Below are 27,435 nucleotides of genomic sequence, written 5' to 3'. Positions count from 1 at the left end.
TATTCTCGTGATACCTCGATGAGTTTCGAAACAGTGTGAATGTGGTCAATCGTGCTGAATCCTTTTCGAAACCCTGCTTGCTCGCATGCCTGTCCTTCATCCAAGACTTTTTCAATCCTATTAAGGATTACTCTTGTAAAGAGCTTGTAGATGAAGGACAGTAGGCAGATTGGACGATAGTTGCCAACAACACGGTCTTGCTGGTCTTCCACTGTTTAGGAACCTTGCATTCCGACAGATAACGTGTAAAGAGCCTCGCCAGAGTGTTGATGAGTACCGACGGAAGGCTCTTTAGGTGTTCTGGACTTATTCCGTCGGGACCGGGTGCCGTACGATTTCTTAGCGACATGATAGCATGTCGTATTTCGGACGGGAGAACCTCTGGAATGACTTGTTCGTCTTTCCTCAGATGGTGAGGAGGTAAGTGGACATGGCTGTCGAAGAGATCAGAGTAGAAGTCGTAGATGATTTTCTCCATCCCCCTTCTCGATGCAGTGGCTGTTCCCTTTGGGTTCCGGAAAGCAGTCATCCTCGTCTTGTGACTGGCGAAGTCTCGACGGGCATAGCGGATGCTTTTCTTCGCCTCTGCAGCTTCAGTCAGCACTTTTGCTCTTCTCTCTTTAAGGTCTTCCTATATCGCCTCTCTGCAAAGCCTTGCGAGCTCGGACGTGAGTTCTTGGTTCCCTGCGGCTCGTGCTGCTCCACGCTGGCGTATCAGCTCAAGAGTTTCAAGAGACAGGCGCCTCTTGGTGGTTTTAAAACTCTCAGCCTTCTTCGCGCAGTCGTGAAGGTGTTCAACAAGCCAGTCATATTCCTCGTCGATGTTGTCCTTTGCGGAATCTTCCCAAAAGCCGGCTAGCGTAGCGAAGAGATCCCAGTTGATGGTAGTAATGGGATTTCTCTCTCTGAACTTGGCGGCTTTCTCTGCTCTCCTTGTGAAGGAAAATCTTCCTCGGAGGAGGCGATGGTCCGATCCCGTATAGAACTTTGGTACAACAGCGACATCCGTCAGGCAGAACCTTTTATTGACGATGATGTGGTCTATTTCATTACGGCACCCTCCACCAGATGACTCCCTCGTCCAGCGTAGAGAGGAGGGCTTCTGAAATCGCGAGTTCCCATAGATGGTCTTAGTCGTCATAATGAACTCGGAGTCTCTCCCCTGTTCATTCCATTGTAGGCCGTGGGTCCCGATGTTAAGTTACTCCGACGTTCTTCTTGGGCCAACTTTGGCGTTGAAATCGCCAATTATGACCTTGCAGAAAGCATGATCTTCTCGGTAGAACTTCTCCATGTCCATATAGAAAGCTTCGACTTCTTCTTCATCGTAGCTTGATGTTGGATCGTAAGCGACGAAGATAGTCAAAGCTGGTGTTGAACCACATCTTCTCATCCGCAGACGTCCGATTCGGGTCGTAAGTTGTTCGAAAGAGTCGATGTTCTTTGCCATACTCGTGTTGATGAGGACGCCAATTTCACCAACACCTCTACTGTCGCATGCTCCTAAGAACAGTTCTTCTCCAGTTTCATATACGGCGTTGAGAGGGTGACGTCGTCTCGTCTTGATCAGTCCGATGACGTCGTACTTGGTCTTCTTGGCTTGCATCTGCAGATCTTCGATGGCCGCTTCCGATGCAAGCGTACGTGCGTTGTAAGTACAGATCGCCAACCTAGTCCTTTTTCGTTTTGGTAGCCTACATGAGCCTGCAACCGCGTCCTACCTGGCGCTACCTTACCAGGCTTTCCTCCGGAATCAGGAGACTCTTTTCTGTTACTGCGTTTTGCGTAAAATTTTTAAAACCCATGGGCAGGTTGCAAGCCTCTAGTCCCATGAGTTTCTGGAAAAACTCATGGGAACTTTCGTTCTCTCAGAAACTCATGGGGAGCTTATTTGTTGGAGGCGACTCCAAACCGCCTCCTTTGCACCTTCCAGTCACTTGATTGCAGGCTTTTGACCAGACCGACGTGCGGGATACAAGGATGTCAGTTCTGGCTCAGCGGAAACAAGGAGTCCATCTCCTGAATCCACCTGCGTCTCTGGGCAAGCACAAGGTCGCTTTGGGTCCGCGATTAGCCCCCTATCCGCCACCCGGGGACGCGTCACGTAGCCTTGCGACTAACCGGCTGTGATCCCTCTATGAGGGAGATCCGTGGTATAGGCCATTACGCATTCCAAAACCTCGAAGATTACGAATTCCAGTAAAACGCATTGGCGCATCCCAACTAGATTGGTACGCCAGTAACTTTATCCTTCATATTCATTGTATTGATATATATTATATTCATTGTATTGATATATATATATATATATATATATATCAATACAATGAATATAATATATACCAGCCTGAGCCTCCGGCTAAAGCCGGACTTCGGGCTTTCTTTGGTGTTCGTTCCGCTCGCCTTCACCGATCAATAAGGAATAATAGTAGCGACATTTTTTTTTTGTAGAATTGGAGTTGGTTTCTTCCTATCAACACTTTCTTCAACTTTTTTTGACCCAAAATTTAAGCATAGACGAAAGATTTTATGGTTTTTCCTTACACGCATCAGTTCTATATTTGGAGAACAATCAAACTTGATTTTACATCTATTTTTCTCTCAAACCTCCACAATTTGGAAACATTCGAAATATGAGTTTTCTCTGTTCTCAACTATTAGCAAGTAATGATGTGCTAACACGAAATGAAGTGAATATCACTATCATAGTGATAAAAATAACGTTCTACTCCAGATCGCGTAAACTGCTAGCTACTATGTATTGTATTTAAGCAGCCGTTCATACGTGCGTTTCTTTTTTTTTTGAAGAAAGAATGTCAACAGCAGGAGACATGCTGGGAAATAGATATCCGAAGGGACCATAGAAACCCATTCAACCGCTTTGGGGCTCCCGCTTACCAATCCGACGCAGTAGAAACCGTTTCTCCCCACTCTATAACTCTCTGGCACCGGCGCACCATTTCGACCCCGTGGAGCCCGTCCCACCCCATTTTACAACTATTTGGCTCCGAGGCACGAATTCGACGCCGTAGGACCTGTCTCACCCAATTTTACCGCGTTGAAGTTCCGGCGCACCAAACCGACGCCATACTATTCGCTTCCCTCTCTTTTTGGAATTTCTTGACTGAGACACACACATACGCAGATGCACACACGTGACAGAATAAGCCCGTTATTATATAGCATGATAGCTTACAAATTTCAAAGTATTCATTAACATAAAAGTTTATTTGCCCAAGCTAACATATGAGAGAAACTAGCTCGCCTCATTAAAGCCAAAATACATGACTCCAGAGTTTGGTACAATGGTGAAAAGGTAGAGTGCTCGCCTTTCAGGTGCATGGCGATGATTGGGCACCTCACCTGTGCGGAGTTTTGCATCATTATGGAGTGTTTTCGTGACACAGAGACAAACCCACACACAACACACACGGACTAAGCGCGTCATTATATAGCATGATATATACACATATATATATATTAGGTTGGGCCAAAATTCTCGGATAATGTGGTACTGATGATTTCTAGAGATTATCACTCAGCAAAAAGCCGACAAAAATGAATGTGTTAGCAACCGTTTGATAGAGTATAAAAGGCTCTTCAAAGTGTAGGTTAACAATCCCACTGAGCCAGTTCCCTTCCCGCCACCATGCCGCGCAATTTCAAGCCGTCGTCACACCACCGCCGGAGCGTCATACTCTTTCTTCATCTATCTGGCCAAAAACCCGCGGATATCGATAGACGTCTGAAGTAAGTTTACAAGGAGCACACCTCCGCTAGAAGTACAGTCTAGAAGTGTCAAGCTCGCGTCGGGCGACTACTCCATTGAAGATGAAGACCGTTCGGGATACCCGGTGGAGTTGGATTTAGACTTGCTGCGGAGATAGGTGGAAACCGATTCGTTTCAAACCACTCGCAAACTGACAGTCACTTTTGGGATGAGTCAAACCACAGTTATTCGCGGATTGAAGTCAATCGGCATAGTGCGAAAACTAGGTCGATGAGTACCAGATGCTCTGGCACGGTATGACATGGACTGCCGCGCTGATACGGCACTTTCTCTGCTCACGCTCAACCGCACCCACACTTGGCTTGGGCACATAGCGACCGGGGATGTGAAGTGGATTTCCTATTCTAACATTCACCTGCGTGCCCAACGGGTTGACAAAGGTACGGATGCAGACGACGTCCTTAAACTCGAAGTACATGCCAAAAAGGTTATGCTGTGCATCTGGTGGAGCGTACACGGCGTCGAATACTGGGAGCTGCTAGATCAGGTATATACAGTGATCGCAGACGTCTACATTGAGCAAATGAAGAATTTGAAGACAATTCTCGAAAGTGCACACCAGCAGCAGCGCGAAGTCTACTTCCAGTACGACAACGCTTGGTCGAGCATTGCAAGAACGACCAAAGCCAAACTGATGAAATTCGGTTGGGCCATTTTACCACACCCACCGTATTCCCCAGACCTGGCTCCCTCGGATTATCACCTTTTTTCCTATCTCCAACGTCATCTGGATGGTCAAGAATTCCAAACCCGCGACGACATCAAAAAGGCACTCGAGCAGTTCTTCAGGTAGCAGTCCCCAGCGTTCTGGAGCAAGGGCATCTACGCCGTGCCTAAACGTTGGCGTAAGACCATCGATGCTAATGGGGCATACTTCAAATAATTTACAGTTATCGTTCAAAAATTTCAAACTAAATAAAAATATTGTCAATTTGTCCGAGAACTTTCGACCCAAGTTAATATATATAAGGTAATAATATATATGTATAGTGCGGATGTGGCGCAGTCGGTGAGAGGTTAGACCACGGAAGCATGAAAGGCTTGGTGAGCAGTAGGGCGGATTCAAACCTTCGATTGGTCACACAGGAAGCGGAACCTCCAACCGCTACATTACACCCGCCCTAGCATGTGAATACACATGTAGAATGTTCTACTTTCAATGAACTTCGTCACAATTGAATTTTGACTGATTTTCGATAAGCTGTATAAGAGGTTATTTTGTTGGCTAACGTTTGAACAAATTGCCTTCTCCAGAGCAAGATGTAGGGTATTCCACCTGAGGAAATGATGGAATCGTTAACTTTGGGTAGCAAAGTATACATGTGAATCAAAGAAAGTATGTGAATGACATTAATAAGACACGGGAATCGACAACTTTAGATCTTCATAGGACAAAAAACGCGATGGAGTCAATTTGGATTTCTTGGCACATGACTTTGAAACTTTTTCTCGAAAATCGTTAGAGGCATTTTGAAATCGTGCCAAAAACTGTAAGATGAATCGCAAGGAAGAATGTCTCTCGATTACATGGGAACTTGCGCAATATCCCGGACAGCTCTTTTGATTTCAATGGAACTCTTGAACCAATCGTAATCGATCACTCAGCGGTCCCGGGGGTTTACTAATCTAAAGCAAACATTTAGTGCAGCCGTTGGTGGTTGAAAAAACGGGCTTAGAGTTTGGCTATATAGTTGTGGAGAAAATCGATTAACAAGTTCGTAGACGGCTCATCAAAAGTCATAAATACACATAATTCTGATCCGTGACAATCACACCATAACCGGATGAGTAAACTTGGCTGCAATAAAAACGGGTATCCGACAATCCTAACTCTCTGTGATTGTGAAGCACCAAATGTTTAGTATTTGAACTACTCTATGTACTTCTGCTATTAACATCAGCTACCCGTTCTCTTGAAGAAAAGCTTAAAATTCTAATTCGAAATACCTATACTCAACGATGATGCTTATAGTTTTTTGGAGGAGGAGTTCCAACACATCGTTCTCTGGGAGATTCCATATCCTAGAACATTCACATCTCGGTTGGATATATACGACAGAAACAAGAGTTTCGAACATCTGTATGAGTGAGTGGTTTTTCCTGTTATTTTCATCGATTTATCAAAATATATGGAACTCAAATAATGTTTGTTCGCGAGTGAAGCTAGCTGATCTTATTTTTGTCTAGTTTCAAGAACTAGAACTGTTGCTAACACAAAAAACAACCAGACACTTGGACATACACTCTGGGCGCGTGCGAACTATTAGGGTGTTCGGAAAGTATCTGCCGAAATACGGCAAAATTTCAAAACAACACAACTTTTTAACAACATTTTATTATTCGACGAAATAATCTCATCAACGTCGACACCCTTCTGCCAACGTCCCGAAAGATCACGGATTCTTTTGGCGTAGAACTCCGGCGACTTGGAGGCAAAGAAAGCCCGAAGGTCATTTTCGAGGTGGTCACGATCATCGTAGCGCTTCTCTTCCAGATGATGCTGAAGCGATCAGAAGAGGAGGAAGTCACTGAGGTCAGATCCGGGCTGTACGGTGGGTGCGGTACAACTTCCCATCGGAGCTCCAGAATTTTCTGGGAAGTTTTCTCCGCGATGTGAGAGCGCGCGTTATCGTGCAGCAGGCGAACGTTGTTGAGCTTCGGGTGCTCCTTGCGGATCTTGTAAGGATCCGGCATTTCATCGCCAGCGCACCACGCATATTTGTGGTTGTGGTTGACGTAGAGGACCCATCTTTCATCTCCAGTGACAATGGTGTCCAGCCAGTCGAATCTGCGGCTTCTGGAGAGCAGCTGAGTGCAGATGTCCAGGCGTCTTTGGCGGTTCCCGTCGCTCAGTGCATGTGGGAGCCACTGACCGAGCTACTTTTCACCATTACGAGAGATCGCAGTCCATTGCTCACGATGGACAGCGAATAGCCAAGACTGGCAGCAAAATACCGCACACCATCACATGGATTCTACACCGCCAGATTCTTTAGTTCGTCGAACGATATTGCAGTCGGTTGAACAGAGCGAGGCTCATCTTTGAGTTTCTTGTTTCCGGGTTTGGATCGCTGGAACCAGGCGCGCACAAACCGCTCAGAAGTGGCTTCAGTGCCAAATACTTGACTTAAGTTTCGATGGGCTTCAGTTGCGCGGTGGCCAGATTCGAACTCGTGAAGGAGTACGTGTCGAATATGGGTGGAATGATCGGTTATTATAGGATGAAATAGGCAAGGAAGAGGGAGCCAGATATGTCATGTGTACAAGCGGTAGTGCCCTTATATAATATATTTAAAACGAGAACTTCCAGAACATCTCAAAAAATCTGCGCCACTGCGAAATTTTCGGCAGATACTTTCCGAAAATTCAGTACATGACTTGCGCGGTTATGTGGCAAAAGTTACCTCGGATATTGCGGAAAGGTGCTGTTGTCTATTACACCCCAAAAGCTCAAATAAAATAGGACAAATACCTAGTGGGAGTACTGGATCTCTTATAACAACTTTGTTTCGTTAAGCTGAACTTGGAGATTGGCAATGTGAAGGTACTCTGGTCACTCGGGTCTCGATAGGCCAAACGCTAAGTCTTACAGCAAATGGGACAGCGACAAATACAGCGATCCTGTGCGAACTCTTGCTGCAGATTGAAAGGGCTGAGCACGGCCATGTTCATGAACGACGTGATCCTTCGAAGATGCGGAGAACCTTGTCAGACAGTAATACCAGCTCTCCCATGGAATAAACTGAAGATGAGAGACTCCAAATACGAGAATGCTGAACCTCTCATCCATTTGTGATCTCGCCATGTCGCAAAATTCTTCGACTTAAGTGATGAAATTGTGAACGTTCAGATTGATAGGGAGAAGGTGACTACTTTGAAAGTATTCCGACTGTAGAGCACTAATTTCCCAAGCTCCTCTTATTTGTAGACTCGTTCATCATGTAACCACTGAGAGGAATCAGCCTCGAAAGAATGAAAATTATTCAAGACAGGTCGAGACCATCCGTCGCGAAACAGTGCTCACACGCTCATTTTTCGGGAATGAACCTCAAACAATATCTGCACGAAAGAAAAGGCCAACCCAACCGCATGCTCGATTTTTAGACCGATTCAAGCGTTGTTTCACAGCATGAAAGTCTTTGGACGCCCATTAAGGATAAAGGATAAAGTTTCTGGCGTTAATCAATCCGCTTTGGATGCGCCCCCACGTTCACTTCAATTCTGAATCGTTTGAGGTTTACGAACGTGTAACTGGCCTATAGAATGACTTGATGTGGCTAGCCGATGTGTCAGGTCAGTGTTTTTATCCTCCCAAACGAGTCTGGTACCAATTTATCGACCTCGAAGGGATGAAAGGCTTGGTGGCTACAGCGGATTCGAACCTCCGAACGATCGTGCAGGAAGCGGAACCTCTAACAGCTACACCCCCCCGTAACGCCCATTATGGACCACATAAATGGAGACATTGTTCACCTGTTCGCCAACCTTGCAGTTTCGTCCTGTAACATGTACGGCTTCGGCACATAGACGCCGCACATACTACAGGACGTTTGACTGAGAAGCATAATAAGAATCAAAAATTGCATCGCTTGACTTGCAGAGAGCATTCGACCTTGTGAAATCTATCTGTATATGTAACGGCAGCATGTCTTCTCAAAAGGGCTAGGGAAAATGACTCTAGCTCCAAATCCTCCCGAAGTCGAGTGTGAGCGACTGCGGACACGTCGGCAGTGTTTCTTATCTCTGTCACCTGTACCAATTCTAAGCTTTCTTTGAGCTACTCATTATAGTTGTCATGGATGCCATTAGCGAAATTTTCAGAAACCAGCATTAATGTTACCACTCTCCGCCGATGACATCATACCGGCGTATCAAGACAAATGAAACTGGAGCAGCAAAATTAAACGTACTGCGACAGACAGGAAAAGCTTAAGGTCAACGTCGTAAAAATTGAGCATTTGACGACGAAGCTAAACTGAGCTGAGAACGTACCAGGACTAACGGCACAAAGTTTCCAATGATCGACACTTTCAGGTAATTGAATTTGGTATACGCTCCATGGCGAAGGTGGCAATTAATAATGCACGTGCTCTGTGGCAACAAAATGCTCAACCCTCTCAGATTGAAGGTTTGTCATTCGATCTACAATCTTTTATAGTGCTGGCTTCTTCCGTTCGTCACTGTAGAACTAAAGATCACTATAAAATCATGGAAATAAAGATGTTGGATGGAACATCCAACAGAGTCTAGGCGTAGCTCCCACAACTGGAAAGATGAGTGGAACTCGCTTCAAATAATGCGGTCACGCTCTATGTGACGAAAATAACACTTTTCATACGACTAGCATAGATCTAAATTTACAAGACAAGCAAAAAGCTGAAAACAGCGAAGACGGCATTGGCTTGATACGGTTCACATGACATGAATCTAAGTGGTCTACCTGTCCTGGCCAAACAAACGAACAAAGAAAATGGTGTTACCTGATCAGAGAAGCGGACCACACCTCTTACAAGGACAAATCCTGAAAGTAAGAAAATGATAACATCACTTTTTTTCTTGAATATAAGCTTGAATATCTACATCAACTGTGCATAATTACCCTTGTAAACCAATGATGGAGACCGCTATGTTCGCAAATCCTTCTTTTTCACGTGCATTACTTTTGTTTGGTAGCGACTAACTGTGTTTACATTCAGTGTCCCCACGCAAATCAGAAAGTCTTGAGCAGGCCTGACGACCATTACGCTTGGTAATTCTAATTGCGACACTCACGTGTTTAGCAGAATTAGCAGCACTAAGCTGATGGTTCTGAGGTTAAGGGTTCCATGTTCTGTGTTGTTATGTCGCGAAAAGCGTCCAACAATAACTGGCAGTGCTCTGGATTTTCGTTTTTTTAAAAAAAACGAGGACGCACCAGATTAGCTTTCAGTGTGCTTTTGGGTTTTCCATTCCAAAAATGGTTACATTAGCACATCACTTTCACTGACTGCTATATTTTCCATAGTTTTGTGACATCTTCATGAAATCCATCTCAGTATTTAAGAGCAAATTTCGCATCCCGGTTTTTCTTTGGCATGTCATTTCAACTACTTTCCTCAGTTGATGGAAGTGTTTGTTAATGTTGTATACATAAGCAGTGCAAATACACTTTGCAGATCTCACAAGCTCACTTTGTTCCACCAACTTCTTTTGCTTGTCGCTGATGGTTCACCTCATGATGACAATGTTTCCTTTGCAAGAATCCTTCGTTCAAGGAATCCGCCTTGCTCCCTTTACTTTGAAGAATCGCTTGATTATAAGCATTCCGTATTTTATTGCGTAACACCACCGTCACTGAAGACGTTCATTAACGGCAGCGTATCACAAAATTGGCGGTTACGGAAACTTTCATAGAAAATGCTAGGTTCGGGGTGTAGATTACGTCGTGCCCACCTTCAATTCCTCCACGCGCCAGATATGCAAGGCGCTTTCTACGCCGTTCTTAAGGAAGATTAGGGGAGTTGTAGTCTTGTAATCTATATCTTGAACCCTACTTTGTCCACAACTGATTCCAACATCGTCAATTTAGTGATACGCTGCTTTGACACTTTTCCTTTGTCTAAGCAATATTTGCAACAAAACACCAAAACCCTCAAGGTATCAACTAACTTGCTACACATTCAAAATATTCATAAGACAAACCCCATTAACCATGCTCTTCACAAAGTCGGACGGTGATATAGACGCGGAGTCACGTGAATTGGCCTATCCGATCGACTGCTCATTGAAGAGAGAATATGAACATAGAGGTAAACTTCGTTGTTTTTGAACTTCATTACACGAATAAATTTCAACATACGTCCTTCGTACACGTTCTTTAATCTGAAAATTTCAGCAAGGAGTATATTCCAAGAGTTTTTGACGATGAAAGCACCAATATTGACATCAATTGTGTTACTTCATATCAGTAGTCCCATTGTCAAGAACCTTGTCAGCGGAACCATTGGGTCTGTGAGCAAAGCATTTTAACTATGGCAAAAGATTCCGCCTTCTGTTATTTTGTTATAGCTACCTTCGTTATGAACTAGACGAGGAGAAACTGCTGGATCTTATTGGTATTCATCCCGGATGCCACTTCAGCTTGGAAAACAGGCTTAGAAAAAAAGCATGTTTTCTTTACTGATATGATCATGATCATGCTATATAATAACGCGCTTAGTCCGTGTGTGTGTGTGTTTGTCTGTGTGTCACGAAAATACTCCACAATGATGCAAAACTCTGCAACTGTGAGGTGCCGAACCATCGCCATGCACCTGATAGGCTAGCACTCTACCTTCTCGCCATTGTAAAAAGCTATAAACCTGTGTATGTTGGCTTTGATAAGGGCACGTTAGTTTCTCTCATATGTCAGTGAAGGTAAATAAACTTTTATGTGAATATGTACTTCCAAATTTGCTAACTATCATGCTGTAAAATAGCGGGCTCATTCAGTCACGTGTGTGCGTTTTTGTATGTCTGTCTCAGTCAAGAAATTTCAGAAAGAGAAGGAGATGGTCCTACGGTGTTGAATTCGTGCCCCGGAGCCAATTACCTGTAAAATGGGGTGCGACAGGTCCCGTGGGGTCGGAATGGTGCGCCGGTGCCAGAAGGTTATAGAGTGAAGAGAAACGGTTCCCACTACGTCGGATTGGTGCGCGGGAGCCCCAACGCAGTAGAATAGATTTCTATGGTTCCTTCTCATATCTATTTCCCAGCATGTTGCTCTGACGCTGCTAACATCCTTTCTTCAAAAAGAAGAAACACACGTGCGAGCGGCTGCTTAAATGCAGTACATAGTAGCCAACAGCTTACGCGATCTGGAGTAGAACGTTATTTTTATCACTACGATAGTGATATTCACGTCATTTCATGTTAGCACATCGTTCTTTGTTAAGAGTTGAGAACGAAGGAAATTCATAATTCGAATAATGTTCCCAAATTGTGGTGGTTTGAGAGGAACATAAATGTAAAATCAAGTTTGATTGTTCTCCTAATGTAGAACTGACGGGTTTAGGAAAAACCATAAAATCTTTCGTCTATGCTCAAATTTTTGGGGAAAAAGATTGAAGAAAACGTTGATAGAAAGAAGCAATACTAATTTTACAAAAAAATGTCACTACTGTTATTTCTTGTTGATCGGTGAAGACGAACTGAACACCAAAAAAAGCCTGAAGTCCGGCCTTAGCCGGACGTTCAGGCCAGTATATAATAACGAGCTTAGTCCGTGTGTGTGTGTGTGTGTGTGTTTGTGTGTGTTTGTGTGTGTTTGTGTGTGTTTGTGTGTATGTGTTTGTGTGTTTGTGTGTGTGTGTTTTTGTCTGTGTGTCACGAAATCCGAAAAAGAGGGTCCACTCGGCGTCAGATAGCTATAAAATGAGTTGCGACGGGTCCATCGGCGCCAGATAGCTATAATATAGGCTGCGACGGGTCCAACGGCGTCGAATTGGCCCGCCGGCGCCAGATAGCTATACAAGAGGGTGCAACGGGTCCTGCGGCGTCGGATCGGTGTGCAATAACTTTGTGTGCATGACCCATAAGATAGATGGTCGCAGCCGTTTCATAGCCGTGGCTACTGGGCGCTTTGCGTTTCACCTTTACGACTCCTCTGCCTGTTTATTTCCTTCTTCGTTTGCCTCAAGTTGGTAAGCGCAATTTCAAGCCGTCGTCACTCCACCTTCGCAACGTCATACTCTTTCTCCATTTATCTGGCAAAGAACCCGCAGATATCAAACTATTCCATCGAAGATGAAGACATGCCGTTTTCAGAAAATGGAAACACGCATGCAAATGACTGCTTAAATAGTAACAAGATATTTATGTGGTCTGATGTGAAACGTTGTCTTTATCAGTAGGATGATATCTCTCACGTCATTTTATGCCAAAACATTCTTTGATAATTGTTTATAGAAAACAGAAGGAAAATCCATATTTCGCGTGATACTTTTAAATTTTGTCTATAATATATTGATAAGGAGTGTTTGAAGCTGAAGCTCGGATATTCTCCAAACCTAGAACTGACGCGTTTAGAAATAAAAGTATGAAATCTTTCGCTTTTAGTTATAATATGAAAAAGGAAGAAAGATTGTTGGAGATACACAAGTCCAATTTCATAGAACTAATAACACTAATATTAATTTTCGTTGATCAGTAAAGGCGAGCGAAGCAAACACCACAGAAAGTCTAAAGTCCGGCTTTAGCCGGACGCTCATACTGGTTAAGTAATATATTATAGGTTAGGTTGAGTCGAAAGTTCTCGAACAATGTGGTAGTTATAGCTTCTAAAGATCAACACTCAGCAAAGAGCTGACGGAAATGCGTGCGTTAGCTACCCATTGATAGAGTATAAGAGGCTCTTCAAAAGGGCTCTTCTCTTCAAAAAAAAAAAAAAAACAGTACACCGAGCTAAGTCCTTTCGTGTTACCATGCCGCGCAATTTCAAGCCGTCGTCACTCCACCTTCGCAACGTCATACTCTTTCTCCATTTATCTGGCAAAGAACCCGCAGATATCAAACTATTCCATCGAAGATGAAGACTGTTCGAAACGCCCGATGGAATTGGATTTGGACTCGCTGCAGAGACATGTGAAAGCCGATTCGTGTAAAACCTCTCACGAACTGACAGTCGCTCTTGGAGCGAGTCAAACCACAGTTGTTCGCGGATTAGAGTCCATCGACAAGGTGCGAAAATAAGGTCGATGGGTACCACATGATCTGACGCAGTATCACATGGACCGCCGCGCTGATATGGCACATTCTCTCCTCACGCTTAAGCGTACCTATACGTGGCTTGAGCAGCTAGTCACCGGGAATAAAAAGTGGATTTCCTATTCTAACATTCACCGGCGTGGCCAATGAGTTGATAAAGTTTCGGATGGTGAAAGCTTCCTTAAACTCAACGTAGACGCCAAAAAGGTTATGCTCTGCGTTTGGTGGTGCGTACACTGCGTTGAATACAGGGAAATGCTCGTCGAGGGATGTACAGTGAACGCAGACGTCTACAATGAGCAAGTGAGGAATTTAAAAGCAAATTTCAAAAATGCACACCCGCAGCAGCAAGTCTATCTCCAGCACCACAATGCTCGGCCACACATTGCAAGAACGACCAAGGCTAAACTGAAGTTCGGCTGGACCATTTCACCACACCTCCGTGTTTCCCAGACCTGGCTCCCTCGGATTACCACCTTTTTTTCTATTTCCAACGTCACCTGGATGGTCAAGACTTCCAAACCCGCGACGACATCAAAAAGGCACTGGAGCAGTTTTTCAAGTACTAGTCTCCAGCATTCTGTAGCAACGGCATCCACTATCTACCTAAACGCTGCAGAAGACCAGCGATGCCAATGCAGCATACTTCACATGATTCAAATTATCGTTTAAACATTGTAAGATAAATGAAAGTATTCTCATTTTGTCCGAACACCTTCGACTCGACTATATTATGGTTTCCCAATAATATCATGGGTCATTTCATCAGTGGTGAAGTGAATCGGATGGACGCTCACGGTCTTCTTTTCTTATAGAGACACGAAGAGCATTTTCTATCTCTGAATTTGTGGTGAATATGTCTGAGCACATAATATCCGTAAAGAGTGGTTTCAGAAGGTGGTTGTGAACATACGACGATTTCTGTTTTTCGTATATCTAGCTCAGCAATCCTTCGGTTGCTTCTAGCTGTGCCTTTTACATCTCGCGAAATCTACTTCTTAATACAATTGTTATTTCAACGAGAGCTGAGCAAGTGCCATCAAGCAGATAGGCCAGCATTCTTCCGCTGCCTCACCGTTGAGATTTGTTCAGATATATATGGAACACATGATAAGACAAGTTACTTTTAGCCGTTTTGGTGTGTTAAGGAAAGCATGTAACTTTCTTTCTTTTTTAGTTGCTTCATCTTTTTCAGTATTTGCACGAAGATTCTTTTCTATCGCTGGTGATTGTTTTCTAGGTGGAATATGTTTGACACTTTGTTTCGTGCGTTCTCTTTTTGTAAGGTTTCCATAGCTGTGGTTTCTTCACGTTGTTGTGGAAAAAAAACTACGTAGGTTGAAGGTGCAACAGACTTTCGCTTCTACTTCTTTTTTTTTGTCGTGTTCAAGGTGAGATTCTTAACATAACCACCCGAAATACAATAGGGGACAGGCCCCACGACGTCAGATGCACGTACTGGCGTCAGAAGGCAGATATGGTGGGACGGCCATATTCTGCACCCACGCTGGAAAGTACTGAGATGGTGGGTTCAATTCGTTAGCGTCCGATAGATGCGCCTCTGCCAGAAGGCAAAAAGATTCCTGGTTCCACTCCATCTTTCTATTTCCCGGGTCCCAAATAAGTACGCCGGCCTTAGAAAGCAGTAGAATTGGGAGGCATGCGTCCAACGACGCCAGTCAGACGTTTTGGAAAGGCAGTAAACCGTATTCCGCCGCCTAATGTAGATGACGCTACCAAAAAGTAGGGGGAACTAGGGGAGGGGGGTGTAGATGCGTCTTACGATGTCGTGCTGCGTCAACGCCAGAAAGCAGCAAAATGAAGTGAGGCGGCTTGTCTGCGTGGCAAATCACCGAAATGTACTCACTTCGTATGCCCAATCCTCTTTATGTTACACTCATCATGCTTGCCAGAGGAGTTCTCAGAAATTATGTACATAAGTACAGACATCCGCTTTAGTAGGGGTTAGCTGTTTACGTGATCTGTTGTAGGATCTTTATCTTTATAAGTACGATGATGACTTTCAGTACGCCAGAAAGGACTAAGACCTACACAGTCTAAGGGTGCACTAATTCCTAGCGGATTTGTCAAAAAGTGAAGGAGACGTTATGTGCTGTTTCAAAGCTGTGATAACTTCTTGTTTTGTGCATTCCTTCGCATTTCTATTCTTCTGCACGCTTGTCTCAGGTTGGTAACCTTTTTCCAGAAATTACTAGTCTAGTTTTAGTCAGACCGTTGTATTTCAATTTCTGAGAAATACAGAGAGAAACCTTCGATGTTGGGATATAGATGGAATATGATGTCACGTGAAAGCGGGCTTAGTTCATTACATGTGTGTATGTATATGTGAGTGAAATGAAATTCCAGATACGTCGGCCTTACCAGGTCAAATTGATGTACTGGTGCCAGAAAGTGATAGAATAAAGTGAGACGGATCTCACTGCATAGATTTGATGCGCCGGCGGAAGTGGGAAGGATTGCGCAGTGAGCGCGGCAGTGCAAAAATTCGAATCAGAACGATTGGTGCAACAGTATCGGGCAATAATTCCACTCAGACTTGTCAAGAAGCAGCAGAATGAGACTTTGTAAGTCGTTTCATAGCCGTGATATCTGCATGTGTCGCATTTTCCTTATCAGGTTGGTAGCATCCTTTTTTTAGAAATGACGTTCACGTCATTTCATGTTCGCACATCATGCTGTGCTTATTGTTGAAGAAAGGGACGAGAAACTCAAACATCTCGACTACTGTTTCCAAATTGTAGCGGTACCAATCAATATAAGTGTAAGATTAATTTTGAATATTCCCCAAATGTAGTGCCGACCTCATTAAAAAGAAAGTCATTAAATCTTTCATCAATGCTCAAATTTCTTGGAAAATGAACAAAAAAAAGCGTTCTTAGCGAAGTAAAAGTTCAATTCTGTTCAGAAATCTACAGAAAGTGATCAGAGCTTTTAATTTTTATTAACCAATGAAGGCGACCGAAGCGAGACCCACAAGAACTCCGAAGTTCGGCGTTAGCCAGACGTTCAGAATGTTTTAAGATATAGCATTTTCGCCCACCCAGTTTGACACACTTTTAGTAACACGTTTATCTTAATCTATGGTCACAAAAGTAGGTAGAGCATGCAACTCTTGTTCTTGTTTCTCTTAAAAACTGATCTCGCTTTTTGCGTCAGGTTTATTGAGTCATACATCAACAAAGGGAGAACGCTGTTAATAAAAAGATGAGCGCATGACCGGATATTCTCAGGCTTTCACTCTACGTTGAGCTTGTGAAATTTCTTGTTTCTTTTGCTTCTGTTCCTTTGGCTGTTTAATTTGCAGCTTCTTTTTTCTTTTGCTTCTTCAGCTTAGATTTTGAGCGTCTTTTTTCGCCAAGAGAGGATTTTTTTGGGCTTTTTGAATCAAGCACGTGAAAGCAAGCAATCAAATATTTCTTCCGCAAAAGCATGAACAACTCACTTGTTGCATGAAAACGGATGTATATATAGCCTGAGCGGCCGGCTAACGCCGGCCTTAAGACTTCCTGTGGTTCTCGCTTTGCTTCTCTTCACTGGTTAATTCAAATTAAAATTAGTAAAATATTCAGTAAATTTTCGTTACAAAATTGTATTTTTCTTCTCCTAACAGCGTTTTTCACTGCTTTTGAGAGATGTTTAAGCATTGAAGGACTTAGCAGTTTTCCTTCTAAAAGGGTCAGCACATACTTCACTTTGGGAATATTGATTTTATACCTACATTCTTTCGGTAAAGCTGAAATTTGGAAACATTCGAAGTATTAGATACTTTCGTCCTTTTCTCCAGCAATTAACATAGTATACGTGTTTGTCAACATCAAATGAACGTGAACATCGTCATCATATTGACAAAGTCGCATTCTAGCGCTTGCGCTCATCTGACGTCGGATCCGTTTCATACCTCCTCTCTCTCTCTCTCTCTCTCTCTCCCCTCTTCTCTATGAAGAGAAGAACTAGAAAGGAAAGCTTACTTTATCTTTAGACCACGAAGTTTTCTTTTCACAACAACACAAAGACTGGAACAGTGAAATATCTGTACTACTTGACGAAAAATAAACACACACAGAAAGAAATAGTAAGCATTATCCACATGGAAAAAAACTACCAAAGAAACAAAAGAAATCGTATGCGAATTCTGAAAAATGAGAACATTTAATAAAGGAAGGAAGCAAAGATTCAATCTAATGCCAGGGCTAGACGTATAGGAGACTTTCGTACTTAGTTTTCTGTTTTTTGTGCTTAACTGAAACTTAAACATCATCACATGTTTCCTCTGCAACGTAATTTAGAAACTAAATTGACATTTTCAAATAATATGTCACATCGGTAGGACTTGCGAAAAAGATCCGTCATCAACGTTTTGGCTAGAGAAGAGCCACAAATCACAATTTCCTAGTCTTTGAGTTCTGCAAGGAAAAGGTGCCTTACTTTTGAGAAACCTTGGAAAGAATATCTCAAAAGAGAATGCCATAAGTTTGTGGTTTGTGGATGTACTAAAAGAAATTTCCAATCCATCTGTATAAACAAAGTAAGCAAAGGGTTAATCACTTTTACTGCTTTGTAGCATTCGATGTGAACATGCCCATAAAGGTTAAGATGCTCTTCTTAAAGCATCATTAAAAGCAGCATTGTATAGATTCATATACAATAGAACTGCTTTTAATAGTGGCTCAGTGGCAGAATGTTCGCTTCTCAGGTGAATGGCGCTGCATCGGTTCTCACCGCCGTAAAGTTTTGCATCTTTATCGGGACGCAGACAAACATACAAACACACGGACTAGGCATGTTATTATATATATATATATATATATATATATATATATATATATATATATACCTAGAAACAGTCTGAACGTCCGGCTAAATCATAAAAAAGATTTCATAGTCTTCCTTCCAACCACGTCAGTACTACATTTGGAGAACATTTAGACTTCAGTTTCAAACATTTCTTAACAATATGCTATAGACAGAATTTAAAGGCAATACTCGAAGAATGGGTTTTCCTCTTGTTTCCTTTCCAACAAGTATCAGAGAATGGTATTTTAGCATAAAATGACGTGAAAGAAATCATCGTACTGATAAAGATAACGTTCCACCTCAGGTCATTTACACTGTTTTCTACTATTTAAGCAGCCGTTTGCATGCGTGTTTCCCCTTTCTAAAGAAGGCGTGTTACCAACTTGAGGTAGACGAGCAACGAAACAGACGCGAGGAGGAGTCACAAAAGTGAAAAACAACACGCGCAGTGGCCACGGCTATGAAACGGCTGCAACCATTTATCTTTTGCGACGTGCACACGACGCCGTGGAACCGTCGCGCAACCCCTTTTTGGATCTTCACACACACACACACACACACACACACACACACACACACACACACACACACACACACACACACACACACACACACACACACACACACACACACACACACACTGACAAGCACTGACAAGCTGACGTATCCGAGTTATCGCCTTTGTCAGAGTCCGGAAAAATCGAAGCCATCAGCCTATCCTCTCAAGCGCCTCATCGCCCTACAGAAACATTCAAATGATGAACAAGCTCAATGGACAACACATAGGCTGCCGCTCACCTCGTTTGCTGAAATTTGGTAGCGCAACAGACAACACGTTCCACAGCTATGAATCACAAGGGTTTTTATAAACCTCCGTAGATCAAAACTCGCACAGATATTGATAAGGGATCGCAGTTCGCTTGTGATTGCAATGCACTCATCCTTGTGTTCATTTTTGGGCTTTGGCGGTTGCCAAGTGTCTGCCCGCTATAAACTCGGATTCGAAGGATAGCATCGTAACTTCTACATAGTTTTTTTTTGGAGTTTTTATGACGTTTTACACGGTGTGGTCCGAGTGGAGCAGAGAGTTTAGATTTTGCGAGTTCATCTAGATGTTCCTTGACCCTAACACACAATGAGCGTCCCGTTTTTGCAATGTAATCATCACCGCACAACATGCACGTGATGCAATACACCACTCTTAGTACCATGTAACCACCCTTTCTGCCAAATGGAATCCACGTAGCTAGGAGTTGTGCAGAGTTGGTCATATGCATGATTACGTGCCAGCTGACACTTTAGGTTTGCTGGTGGTATACCCACAATTCTCACGTCATTATGTAGACTCGCTTGGCGTGGACAACTTCGTACTGCTTTGCTTGTATCATCAGATATGAAAGGTGGTCAGAGTTGAACATTCTTTGGGCCATCGACTACTTTGGATCTTCAGGAGAGATGTTGTGCCTGTCGAGTAACACGGTTTCCAGTCGGGTATCCATTGGATATTGCCACTTTATGAAGCAGATTTATGGACCACACGTTTTCCTGGCTATTTGATGCCACCCTCGCCGTCGACCTGTACATTTTGCCTATAACGGATCTTTTTCATATTCTAGAATGCGTTAGAAAGATAGTGGACTATGATGTTTTTGCTGCTGGTTTTCCATAACACTCAGTCTTTTACATCCCATTTCGCAAGTAAATGTGCACATTCAAAAAAGCCAACTAGTTGTCTGCCGGCTTCTCACTTATGAACTTAATGTGCGGACACTGCTGCTTGAGGAGATTGACGCACGTGTAAAATTCTGGACACATTGCGTTGAGCAGACTACGTGATAATCATCTATGTAACGGCAAAACAGCAGTGGATTGCGGTACAATATACGCTTCTCGATTTTGGTGATAAGAAAATTGTTGAAAGAATTTCATCCTGTGCGCCCAACCTTTCAGGTCTACCTTGTCGATGACCGGTTTAAATTCGATTCAGTTTAACACTCCTCGGCTTCTCTTGTGAAAGCGTACCTTTAAGCACAAGAGAACTAAGGAATGTCTGAACTAGAAAAAAAACTTGCCAGACAGCTCTATCTCTTTGAGAGCCAAGCAAAGCGATTTTCCTTATCAGTAGCGGGCTAGAATTAGAGAGTAGTTATCCTGCGTATGAGCTCCTCTTTAGGGCTCAAGAACATTGATCTTCATCATATGACCTGTTAGCGTCGACGAACTTTGCTAAGCACAGAACAACGATATGGTTTGCCTTTTTACAAACACCTACCAAAACAGACCTGTCCCACGTTTGCTCCAGATGGCATCACGTGAATCAAGTGAGTTTAGTGATTCTTCGTGTTCCATAATCGAATTCACATCAATCGTGTCAGTTGCTGACTGTTTTCACTAGGTATCTCAGACATTGAAGTGCTGAGATTATCATAGAAAATTTTGTACTGCTCCTGTCTGCGTTTTCGGTATGCCTGGACAATTGCGACCCAGAACGGTCGCACCTTGATGACAAACCAATTTCCTTGATCAGGTTATAGTCGTTTTTCACAGGTATCAGTCTCTTGCTTTTTTCCCTACCAGTTTCACAGCAATAGAAGGTGTGGTCTGAGACGCCGATACCTCCTCGTTGCAAAAAAAGAAGTCGTGGCGAAATTTTTTTCTGTTTTTCAAGGCTATTTATTCATATAAAGAACAAAGTTTTATCAAAGGTGCATTGTATTGTTTTGACCAATTTTCAAGTGATTGATTGATTGATTGATTGATTGATTTTTTCAGCGGGAACTTGAGAGCATTCAAAAAACCGAGGTTATGGAGAAAAACGCCCTGCATCACAAATTTTCCGTACGTGCCGTTTTCGGCTTTCGACTTTTCTAGTGTTTCTGATTTAAATACTATCAAATTTATCTTAAGGTTGTACGGTATCGTGAACCTTCAGCCGTGTTACTACCTCCTCTCGAAGTCCAAAAATCTACAGTATTGGCGGATGCAGGTTTTGAAATACTGTATGGGATAGATGACCGAGTCTTTGGTAATTTTGTACCAAAATCGTCAGTTCGTCGAACAGGCCGAGTATGTGCTTTATAGTAGGAGACGAGGTGTTCTTATACTTTTTCTTCCATTATGTGCGTGCGCTGTTTGTACGTTTGTGTGTTTGTGTGTTTGTGAAATACAGTCAAGTGAGCTTACTTACGTCTCTTATCACATAACCTGTGAAGATTTTTTGCAAGTTGAATTGAAAAAATTGCAGACTGCTCTCAACTATGGATTTATTGGTAGAGCAGGCGTTGGAAAATCGGCTATCATCAACGCAATAAGGGGAATATCTTCCAAGCATCCTCTTGCTGCTGGTGTAGTAAGCAAAATATTTTTGTTAGCAGTGGAGCCGCTGGTACATGCAATATGTTGCGTTGTTATTTACCATTCGCTTAACCATCTTGTTTGTCAGTCCTTTCGGTTCGATAGTAAGACTTAAAAACAAGAAGGCTAACCGAATGGCAACTTTAAAGCCAGTCTGTAACAGCAAGTGAGAGTTACAAGTGAGGTTGTTGACAAAAGCAGAGTTTTTCAATAAATCGCATTATTCATGTAAGGCTTTTCTAAAAATTAACACCGAAGAGCTAGTTCTTCAGTTTATATATCACTAGTCTGAGCGTCCGGCTAAAGCCGGACCTCAGACTTTCTGTGGTTTTTGCTTTTGCACCAATCCTACGCCGGTGCACCCGTCGGAACCCCATCTATAGGTATCTGGCGCCGGCGCACAAATCCGACGCCGTAGGACCTTTCGCAGCCCATAGCTCTATAGCTGTCCCGCGCCGGCGCACCAGTCCGACGCCGTGGGACCCGTCTCACACCATTTTGTAGCCATCTTGTGCCGGCGCACCAATCCGCCGCCGTGAGACCCGTCTCTCACCATTTTGTAGCCATCTTGTGCCGGCGCACCAATCCGCCGCCGTGAGACCCGTCTCTCACCATTTTGTAGCCATCTTGTGCCGGCGCACCAATCCGACGCAGGTGGACCCGTCGCACCCCCTTCTATAGGTATCTGGCGCCAACAAGAGGAAAACCCATATTACGAGTATTACTTTCAAATTGTGTCTACATTATATTAACATCGAAGGAGTGTTTGAAGCTGAAGTTTGAATATTCTACACGTGTAGAACTGACACGTTTTGAAGGAAAACTATAAATTCCTTTGCCTTTATTTATTGTAAAAAAGATGAGGAAAGATTGTTAGAGGTAAACAAGTCTAATTTCACAAAAAAAGGACACTAATATATATATATATATATATATATTATAATAATATCGATTTTCGTTGATCAGTGAAAGGGAACGAAGCGAACACCACAGAAAGTCTGAAGTACGGCTTTAGCCGGACGTTCAGACTGGTACATATATATATATATATATATATATATATATTTATATATATATATATATATATATATATATATATATATATATATAAGAAGCCCCTTCGAAACACATCTAATTTATGCATCTTTTCAATCACTTTCCCTCAACAGTTTCACATTTTAGATTCGGACAAGGCGTGGAATTTGCGAGCGCTTCGAGTTTGATGGTGACTTGCTAAAGTATAGCGTAACATTATGGGAATTGCAGTATCCAAAAAATATCAGCACTTACTTTGAGTTTATCGAGTGAGTAAAATCACATGATTTGTTTATTTCTGTATGTGATATGCACAGTCGGCACCAAATGTCATCGACCTCATGACCACAAAGCGTATTCTCGCAGCGGATACAACCCGTTTGAAGACATCCGGCGCCACCTGTACATTACATTTTTAACATGAAACAGAGAAGATATGTGAACTCAGTGGAGTGAAGTCAAGTCAAGTCGTGATCAATAATGTTGTATTGTTAGAAGTTTATGAATTGGAATTTGCTTTTCTTCTTCTGGTGTTTGCTTCCTATAGATGATTTGAAGGATCGCACAATGCCTTTTCGCGTGTTTATTCTGGGGAACGAGGAAGAGGTACCCGTATGATCTGGCGCCCACTGTCTGGCAGGCCCGTACGATCTGGCGCCCACCCACTATCTGGCAGGTTAACAAGCGTCTATGATTGCACCGCGCGACTCCTGACAACGTCATAATCGCCACACTAGCCTGGTAGCTCCTCTTCTGCTACATCTCACTGACGCTTTGTACACACTACCTTCTCCGCCCATTTCGCCGCGTCTGCTGCTCTTACGATGCATCTTTCTTGCCGCACCCGCAGCTCGATGCCTTTTCTGAATCGGAAATAAAGGTGTGTGAATCGAAAATAAACCGTTTGGTGATAGAAGCTATTTGATATTTGAAGCTGTATAACTAGATGAAGTTAATTTGTTTAACAAATTGACATAAGTGAATTACCGGTTAGAAATCTGAGTGGAAGTGTTTATCATCCTGTTCTGAATTGTTATATGGAATCCATCCATGCTTCTCGAAGACACATAGGTCTCCTTTCCCACTAATGCACCTAACCTGTCACATTGATCTTAAGCAGCGAATAGATAGGAATCAAGTGATGAAAAAGTAGAAAGTAGAGAGAATTTTTAAGAACTATGCAAAGTACATACAAAGGATTGATGGATGTACATTTAATCTTGTATCCGGCTACGTCGCCCACCATCCAGGTCATCTTGAATTTTCCGCTAGTTTTTGTGAGGAGGAAACAAGTACTGCTCAGAGGAAAGCACTGAAACAATGGTAGTCGCGCTCTTCCGCTACTGCAACGGTTATTTTGCTCCGCAGACTACGGTACGTCATCCCATGATGCAGAATCTCTCGGAACCTGTATATTGCTCTTGCTTATTAATTTAAATGCGCTTTTTCAGTGCATATAAGAATACAAACATTGATGTATACGCTTCCATATGTTGTCTTCAAAGAAAGAGAGCAAAACTGAGGAGATACCATTGAGTAGGGGGCACGACAGTTATCTACTATGTCATGATTATTCGTATTTATTTGTTTCTTCTATTCCTTGTGTCTATGAGAACTGCGCTACTTTTCTAGCTTCTAACCTGAACCAAACAAAATTGTCACCTTCTACCTTTACACCCTACCTACTTAGATGTCTAACATTGCATATGTTCATATTCCATTTCGGTCCAGCAAGTTTACACATTTCCCTAATCAAAAAAAGGAAGAAAAGTATTATTCTAGTCGGTATGGCGTAACGAACTTTACGGCCATATTCGTCCTCATTGGAGAGACTCCGTCGGAGGAGGATCTTTCATTCTCGAAGATTGCTCATCGCAGAAATGCATATGTAGTATTCCTTTCATCAAAAAATGACCAAAAATTAGCTGCTCGAAGTCGCAGATATGAAGTTCCGGTTTGCGACCTGTTGAAGCAACGTTATTTGAATAAAGGTAGAATAAGCATCCACATCTCTTATGTATACATGGATGTGCTAACCGTTAATTTGCAGGCTTGTCTCAGTTTGACAGGGCCCTTGGAGCCAACGCACCCGAACTATGTGGAAGAGTACATATTTTTTTCGTGGGCGCGCCTGTGTTTCGGGCGTTGAGGACAGGTAGATTCCTCAAATATTCTTGAAGAGATAGATGTGAGTGGAAAATGAAAGTGAGTTTTGAAGGTGATGCACGCGGTATGCAATACAGTCTTCACGAACGTGTTGTATTCGACTTCCTGAAGCAAAAACGCATTGTGGCAGATCTAGTGGGCTCTCGTAAAGTTTACAATGATGGTTTCCTTGTCGACGCCAACTTCGACACAGCTGACAAACCTGAAGAGCCTATAGATAAAGAATCTAGGCAGATTCGCCTTTCATTTCTTCGATTTAAAAAGATTATATAAACTTCACCTGACAGCTTTACTCTGTTGAAGATGTTTTACAGTCGATAAAGGTTACGACGAGGAGTAGGTGAACCGTCGTGATAATAAACACGCTTTAGACGAGTTTCAAGTAACCTGAACACTTGCAAGAAGTGTGCATGGAACGACAGCACGTGCGTAATGCTAGGTTAGGTTATCTCATATAAGATAAAGGAAAGTTTAAACAGTTGTCAATCTCTCATGCGAATCTACAATAATTTGATTTATCGTGGTTGCCGCTCTCAAACGAAGTTTCGTTATTTGTTTGTGGTTCAGGGTTAACTGCGACTTTCTAATCTTGATCACTTATCAAGACTGTCATTATGTCGAGGCGCTATTGGAGACAACCGTTGTACCATTTTATCCTTTCCATCTTCTCTTTTTTTTTATGAAAACAGGATTTCAGCTCTATATGCTGTGTAGAGATCTAGTTAACTTTCAAATTTTGAAGTTGATTTAAGTTTTCTGTGATAGCACAGCGACTGTTTAATAGCCTATTGGTTTGTTACGTCCGGCACTAATCTCAAGCTGTATCTGAGCTTGTAAGGAAGCAAAGAGCCGTGCCAACATCTCTACAACATACAATCATAAACGCGATGTTTAGATAACTTCGTGTATTTTACTCACGGTCTTGCCTTATCCTGTTTATCTAGTGTGTCTGAAATAAAGTAGGCGACGCGTTCCCAAGGATGAAGAAGTATTTTTGACAGCTGTACTAAAAAAAACATTTCCAACATCAACTGAACAAATGAGAATGCTATGAGTGTCTCAACTCAACTCACTCTACACATTTGTTCGTCTCCTTTTCAAATTCAACCGCAGAGGAATAAACGGTTTGTACTGTTGTGAAGTGAAGAGCTGCTCCCTCAGTGCATGACCATCAGGGCTCTCATCTATGCTGAATTATTTTAAATGATTGACTGTAGTTGCCAGAAAAGTCCGTCAGTGATGATATATAAATAATATACATATAATTTCGCTTTCACCTCAATATAATATAATTATAAAAAATTATATTATAATGAAGTAAAAAACGAAAGATTCCTATATATTGCAAAAAGATGTCGTCTAGCACATCGCCAAATTCCATGACCTAACAAGTCAACAGGGCGAGTGTAGTGTAGCGTAGATCGGTCGGAGGTTCAAATCCGTCCTAGTGCTTACCAAGCCTTTCATCCCTCCGGGGTCGATAAATTGGTGCCAGACTTGTCTAGGAAGATAAAAACACTGACTTGGCACATCGGCTAACAACCGCAAGTCATTGTATGGGCCAGTTACACGTTCGTAAACCTCAAACGATCCTGAATTGAAGTGAACGGGGGTGCGTCCCAAGTGGATTGATAAACGCCAGAAATTTTCAATCTTTAACTTTAACAGGTCAACTGCCTAAAGAGAGCGTGGAATCTTTGGCAACAACCATTCGTTTCGTCACGCTGAACTGCCGGACACGGAGAGTGAACTCCAACAAACCGCTCTGTCTAGTATTCTACGATACGTCTGGCCATTTGCTCCGTGCAGAACACTCAGCTCAGCCCGTCTTCAGTCTCGGAGACTACACTGCCCACAGCAGCTGCTGATGAAAAGAAGATAGGGATCGATGTGAGGAATGACTGCAACAACCTGGTGGAGGAATTTGGCTGAGCGTCATCTAGATGCGTCTTTGTAGGGCTGCGGAATGGCAAAGGACGTAAACTCTCGATCGTAAGTGCCCATTCATCTATGGAACACGCTGAGGGCAACAGTAAGGACGCCTTCCAATGAACTCAATGTGCTGATGTCCAGAATACCCAGCGGGCAGGTGGTCATTGTTGGAATCGACGCAAATGCGAAAATGAGACTCCAACAACAATCCGATGTGCTAGGAAAATGGTATTATTCAGCGGAACGCAGGTCGGATAACGGTGATTGCCCGTCGACTCATCTGAGGAGACCGGCCTTATCATTGCCTCCACGTTTAGGAGGAATCATCGACGCCATCAGCTCACATGGCAGGGGTGAACCCTTTTAACGCGTGAAGAGCAGCGAATGCCGAAAATGAAGAACTTCAGCTCAACTACGTTCTGACGAGGAACTCAGTCGTATATCCGAAAATCCAGAGCTTTTCGGGACATTGCATTCTATTCTGACCACCGTTCGCTTCTTCTCAGCCTTAAGATACGGTTCCGCAAGAGGAACCGAAGAGTTCTTCCTCAATCGAAAATCGACATGGCAGATCTAAATGACGAAGAATGAAGAACGAATTTCCGCCAACGTGTGTCTAT

The 27,435-nt window shown here is 42.9% G+C and overlaps 6 protein-coding genes across 7 annotated transcripts; 3 read left to right on the top strand and 3 right to left on the bottom strand.

Annotated features, from left to right (window-relative positions):
• Positions 1-127: 127 nt before the first annotated feature.
• Positions 128-529, bottom strand: RB195_024607 (uncharacterized protein; the record flags this gene model as incomplete). The annotated part of the gene is made up of 1 exon (XM_064212441.1): positions 128-529. One exon carries the CDS (start codon positions 527-529, stop codon positions 128-130), a length of 402 nt encoding a protein of 133 aa, XP_064068322.1.
• A 102-nt stretch (positions 530-631) lies between these two features.
• Positions 632-1,141, bottom strand: RB195_024606 (uncharacterized protein; the record flags this gene model as incomplete). The annotated part of the gene is made up of 1 exon (XM_064212440.1): positions 632-1,141. The coding sequence occupies one exon, from the start codon at positions 1,139-1,141 to the stop codon at positions 632-634; it is 510 nt and encodes a 169-aa protein (XP_064068321.1).
• Positions 1,142-1,201: 60 nt separating this feature from the next.
• On the bottom strand, positions 1,202-1,606 carry RB195_024605 (uncharacterized protein; the record flags this gene model as incomplete). Its single annotated transcript, XM_064212439.1, has 1 exon — positions 1,202-1,606. One exon carries the CDS (start codon positions 1,604-1,606, stop codon positions 1,202-1,204), a length of 405 nt encoding a protein of 134 aa, XP_064068320.1.
• A 2,425-nt stretch (positions 1,607-4,031) lies between these two features.
• On the top strand, positions 4,032-4,583 carry RB195_024604 (uncharacterized protein; the record flags this gene model as incomplete). The annotated part of the gene is made up of 1 exon (XM_064212438.1): positions 4,032-4,583. One exon carries the CDS (start codon positions 4,032-4,034, stop codon positions 4,581-4,583), a length of 552 nt encoding a protein of 183 aa, XP_064068319.1.
• A 1,701-nt stretch (positions 4,584-6,284) lies between these two features.
• Positions 6,285-6,724, top strand: RB195_024603 (uncharacterized protein; the record flags this gene model as incomplete). The annotated part of the gene is made up of 2 exons (XM_064212437.1): positions 6,285-6,323; positions 6,428-6,724. The coding sequence occupies 2 exons, from the start codon at positions 6,285-6,287 to the stop codon at positions 6,722-6,724; spliced, it is 336 nt and encodes a 111-aa protein (XP_064068318.1).
• A 3,757-nt stretch (positions 6,725-10,481) lies between these two features.
• Positions 10,482-27,392, top strand: RB195_024602 (uncharacterized protein; the record flags this gene model as incomplete). Of its 2 annotated transcripts, none has more annotated exons than XM_064212436.1 (10): positions 10,482-10,578; positions 10,665-10,776; positions 10,838-10,884; positions 13,335-13,486; positions 21,101-21,166; positions 21,236-21,394; positions 21,573-21,677; positions 22,865-22,986; positions 26,957-27,168; positions 27,223-27,392. In XM_064212436.1, 10 exons carry the CDS (start codon positions 10,482-10,484, stop codon positions 27,390-27,392), a joined length of 1,242 nt encoding a protein of 413 aa, XP_064068316.1. The 2 variants fall into 2 exon arrangements, with proteins under 2 accessions (XP_064068316.1, XP_064068317.1); XM_064212435.1 differs by lacking the exons at positions 10,838-10,884; positions 26,957-27,168; positions 27,223-27,392 and adding exons at positions 24,500-24,708; positions 24,768-24,872; positions 24,936-25,156 and having other exon boundaries at positions 10,665-10,780; positions 13,313-13,486.
• Between the last annotated feature and the right edge of the window lie 43 nt (positions 27,393-27,435).

The sequence above is a fragment of the Necator americanus genome, chromosome X (genome assembly GCF_031761385.1).
Source record: "Necator americanus strain Aroian chromosome X, whole genome shotgun sequence".
Taxonomy (NCBI): Eukaryota; Metazoa; Nematoda; class Chromadorea; order Rhabditida; family Ancylostomatidae; genus Necator; species Necator americanus.
The sequence above is the reverse complement of the archived record's forward strand: the minus strand, read 5'-3'. Positions and strand labels throughout refer to the sequence as shown.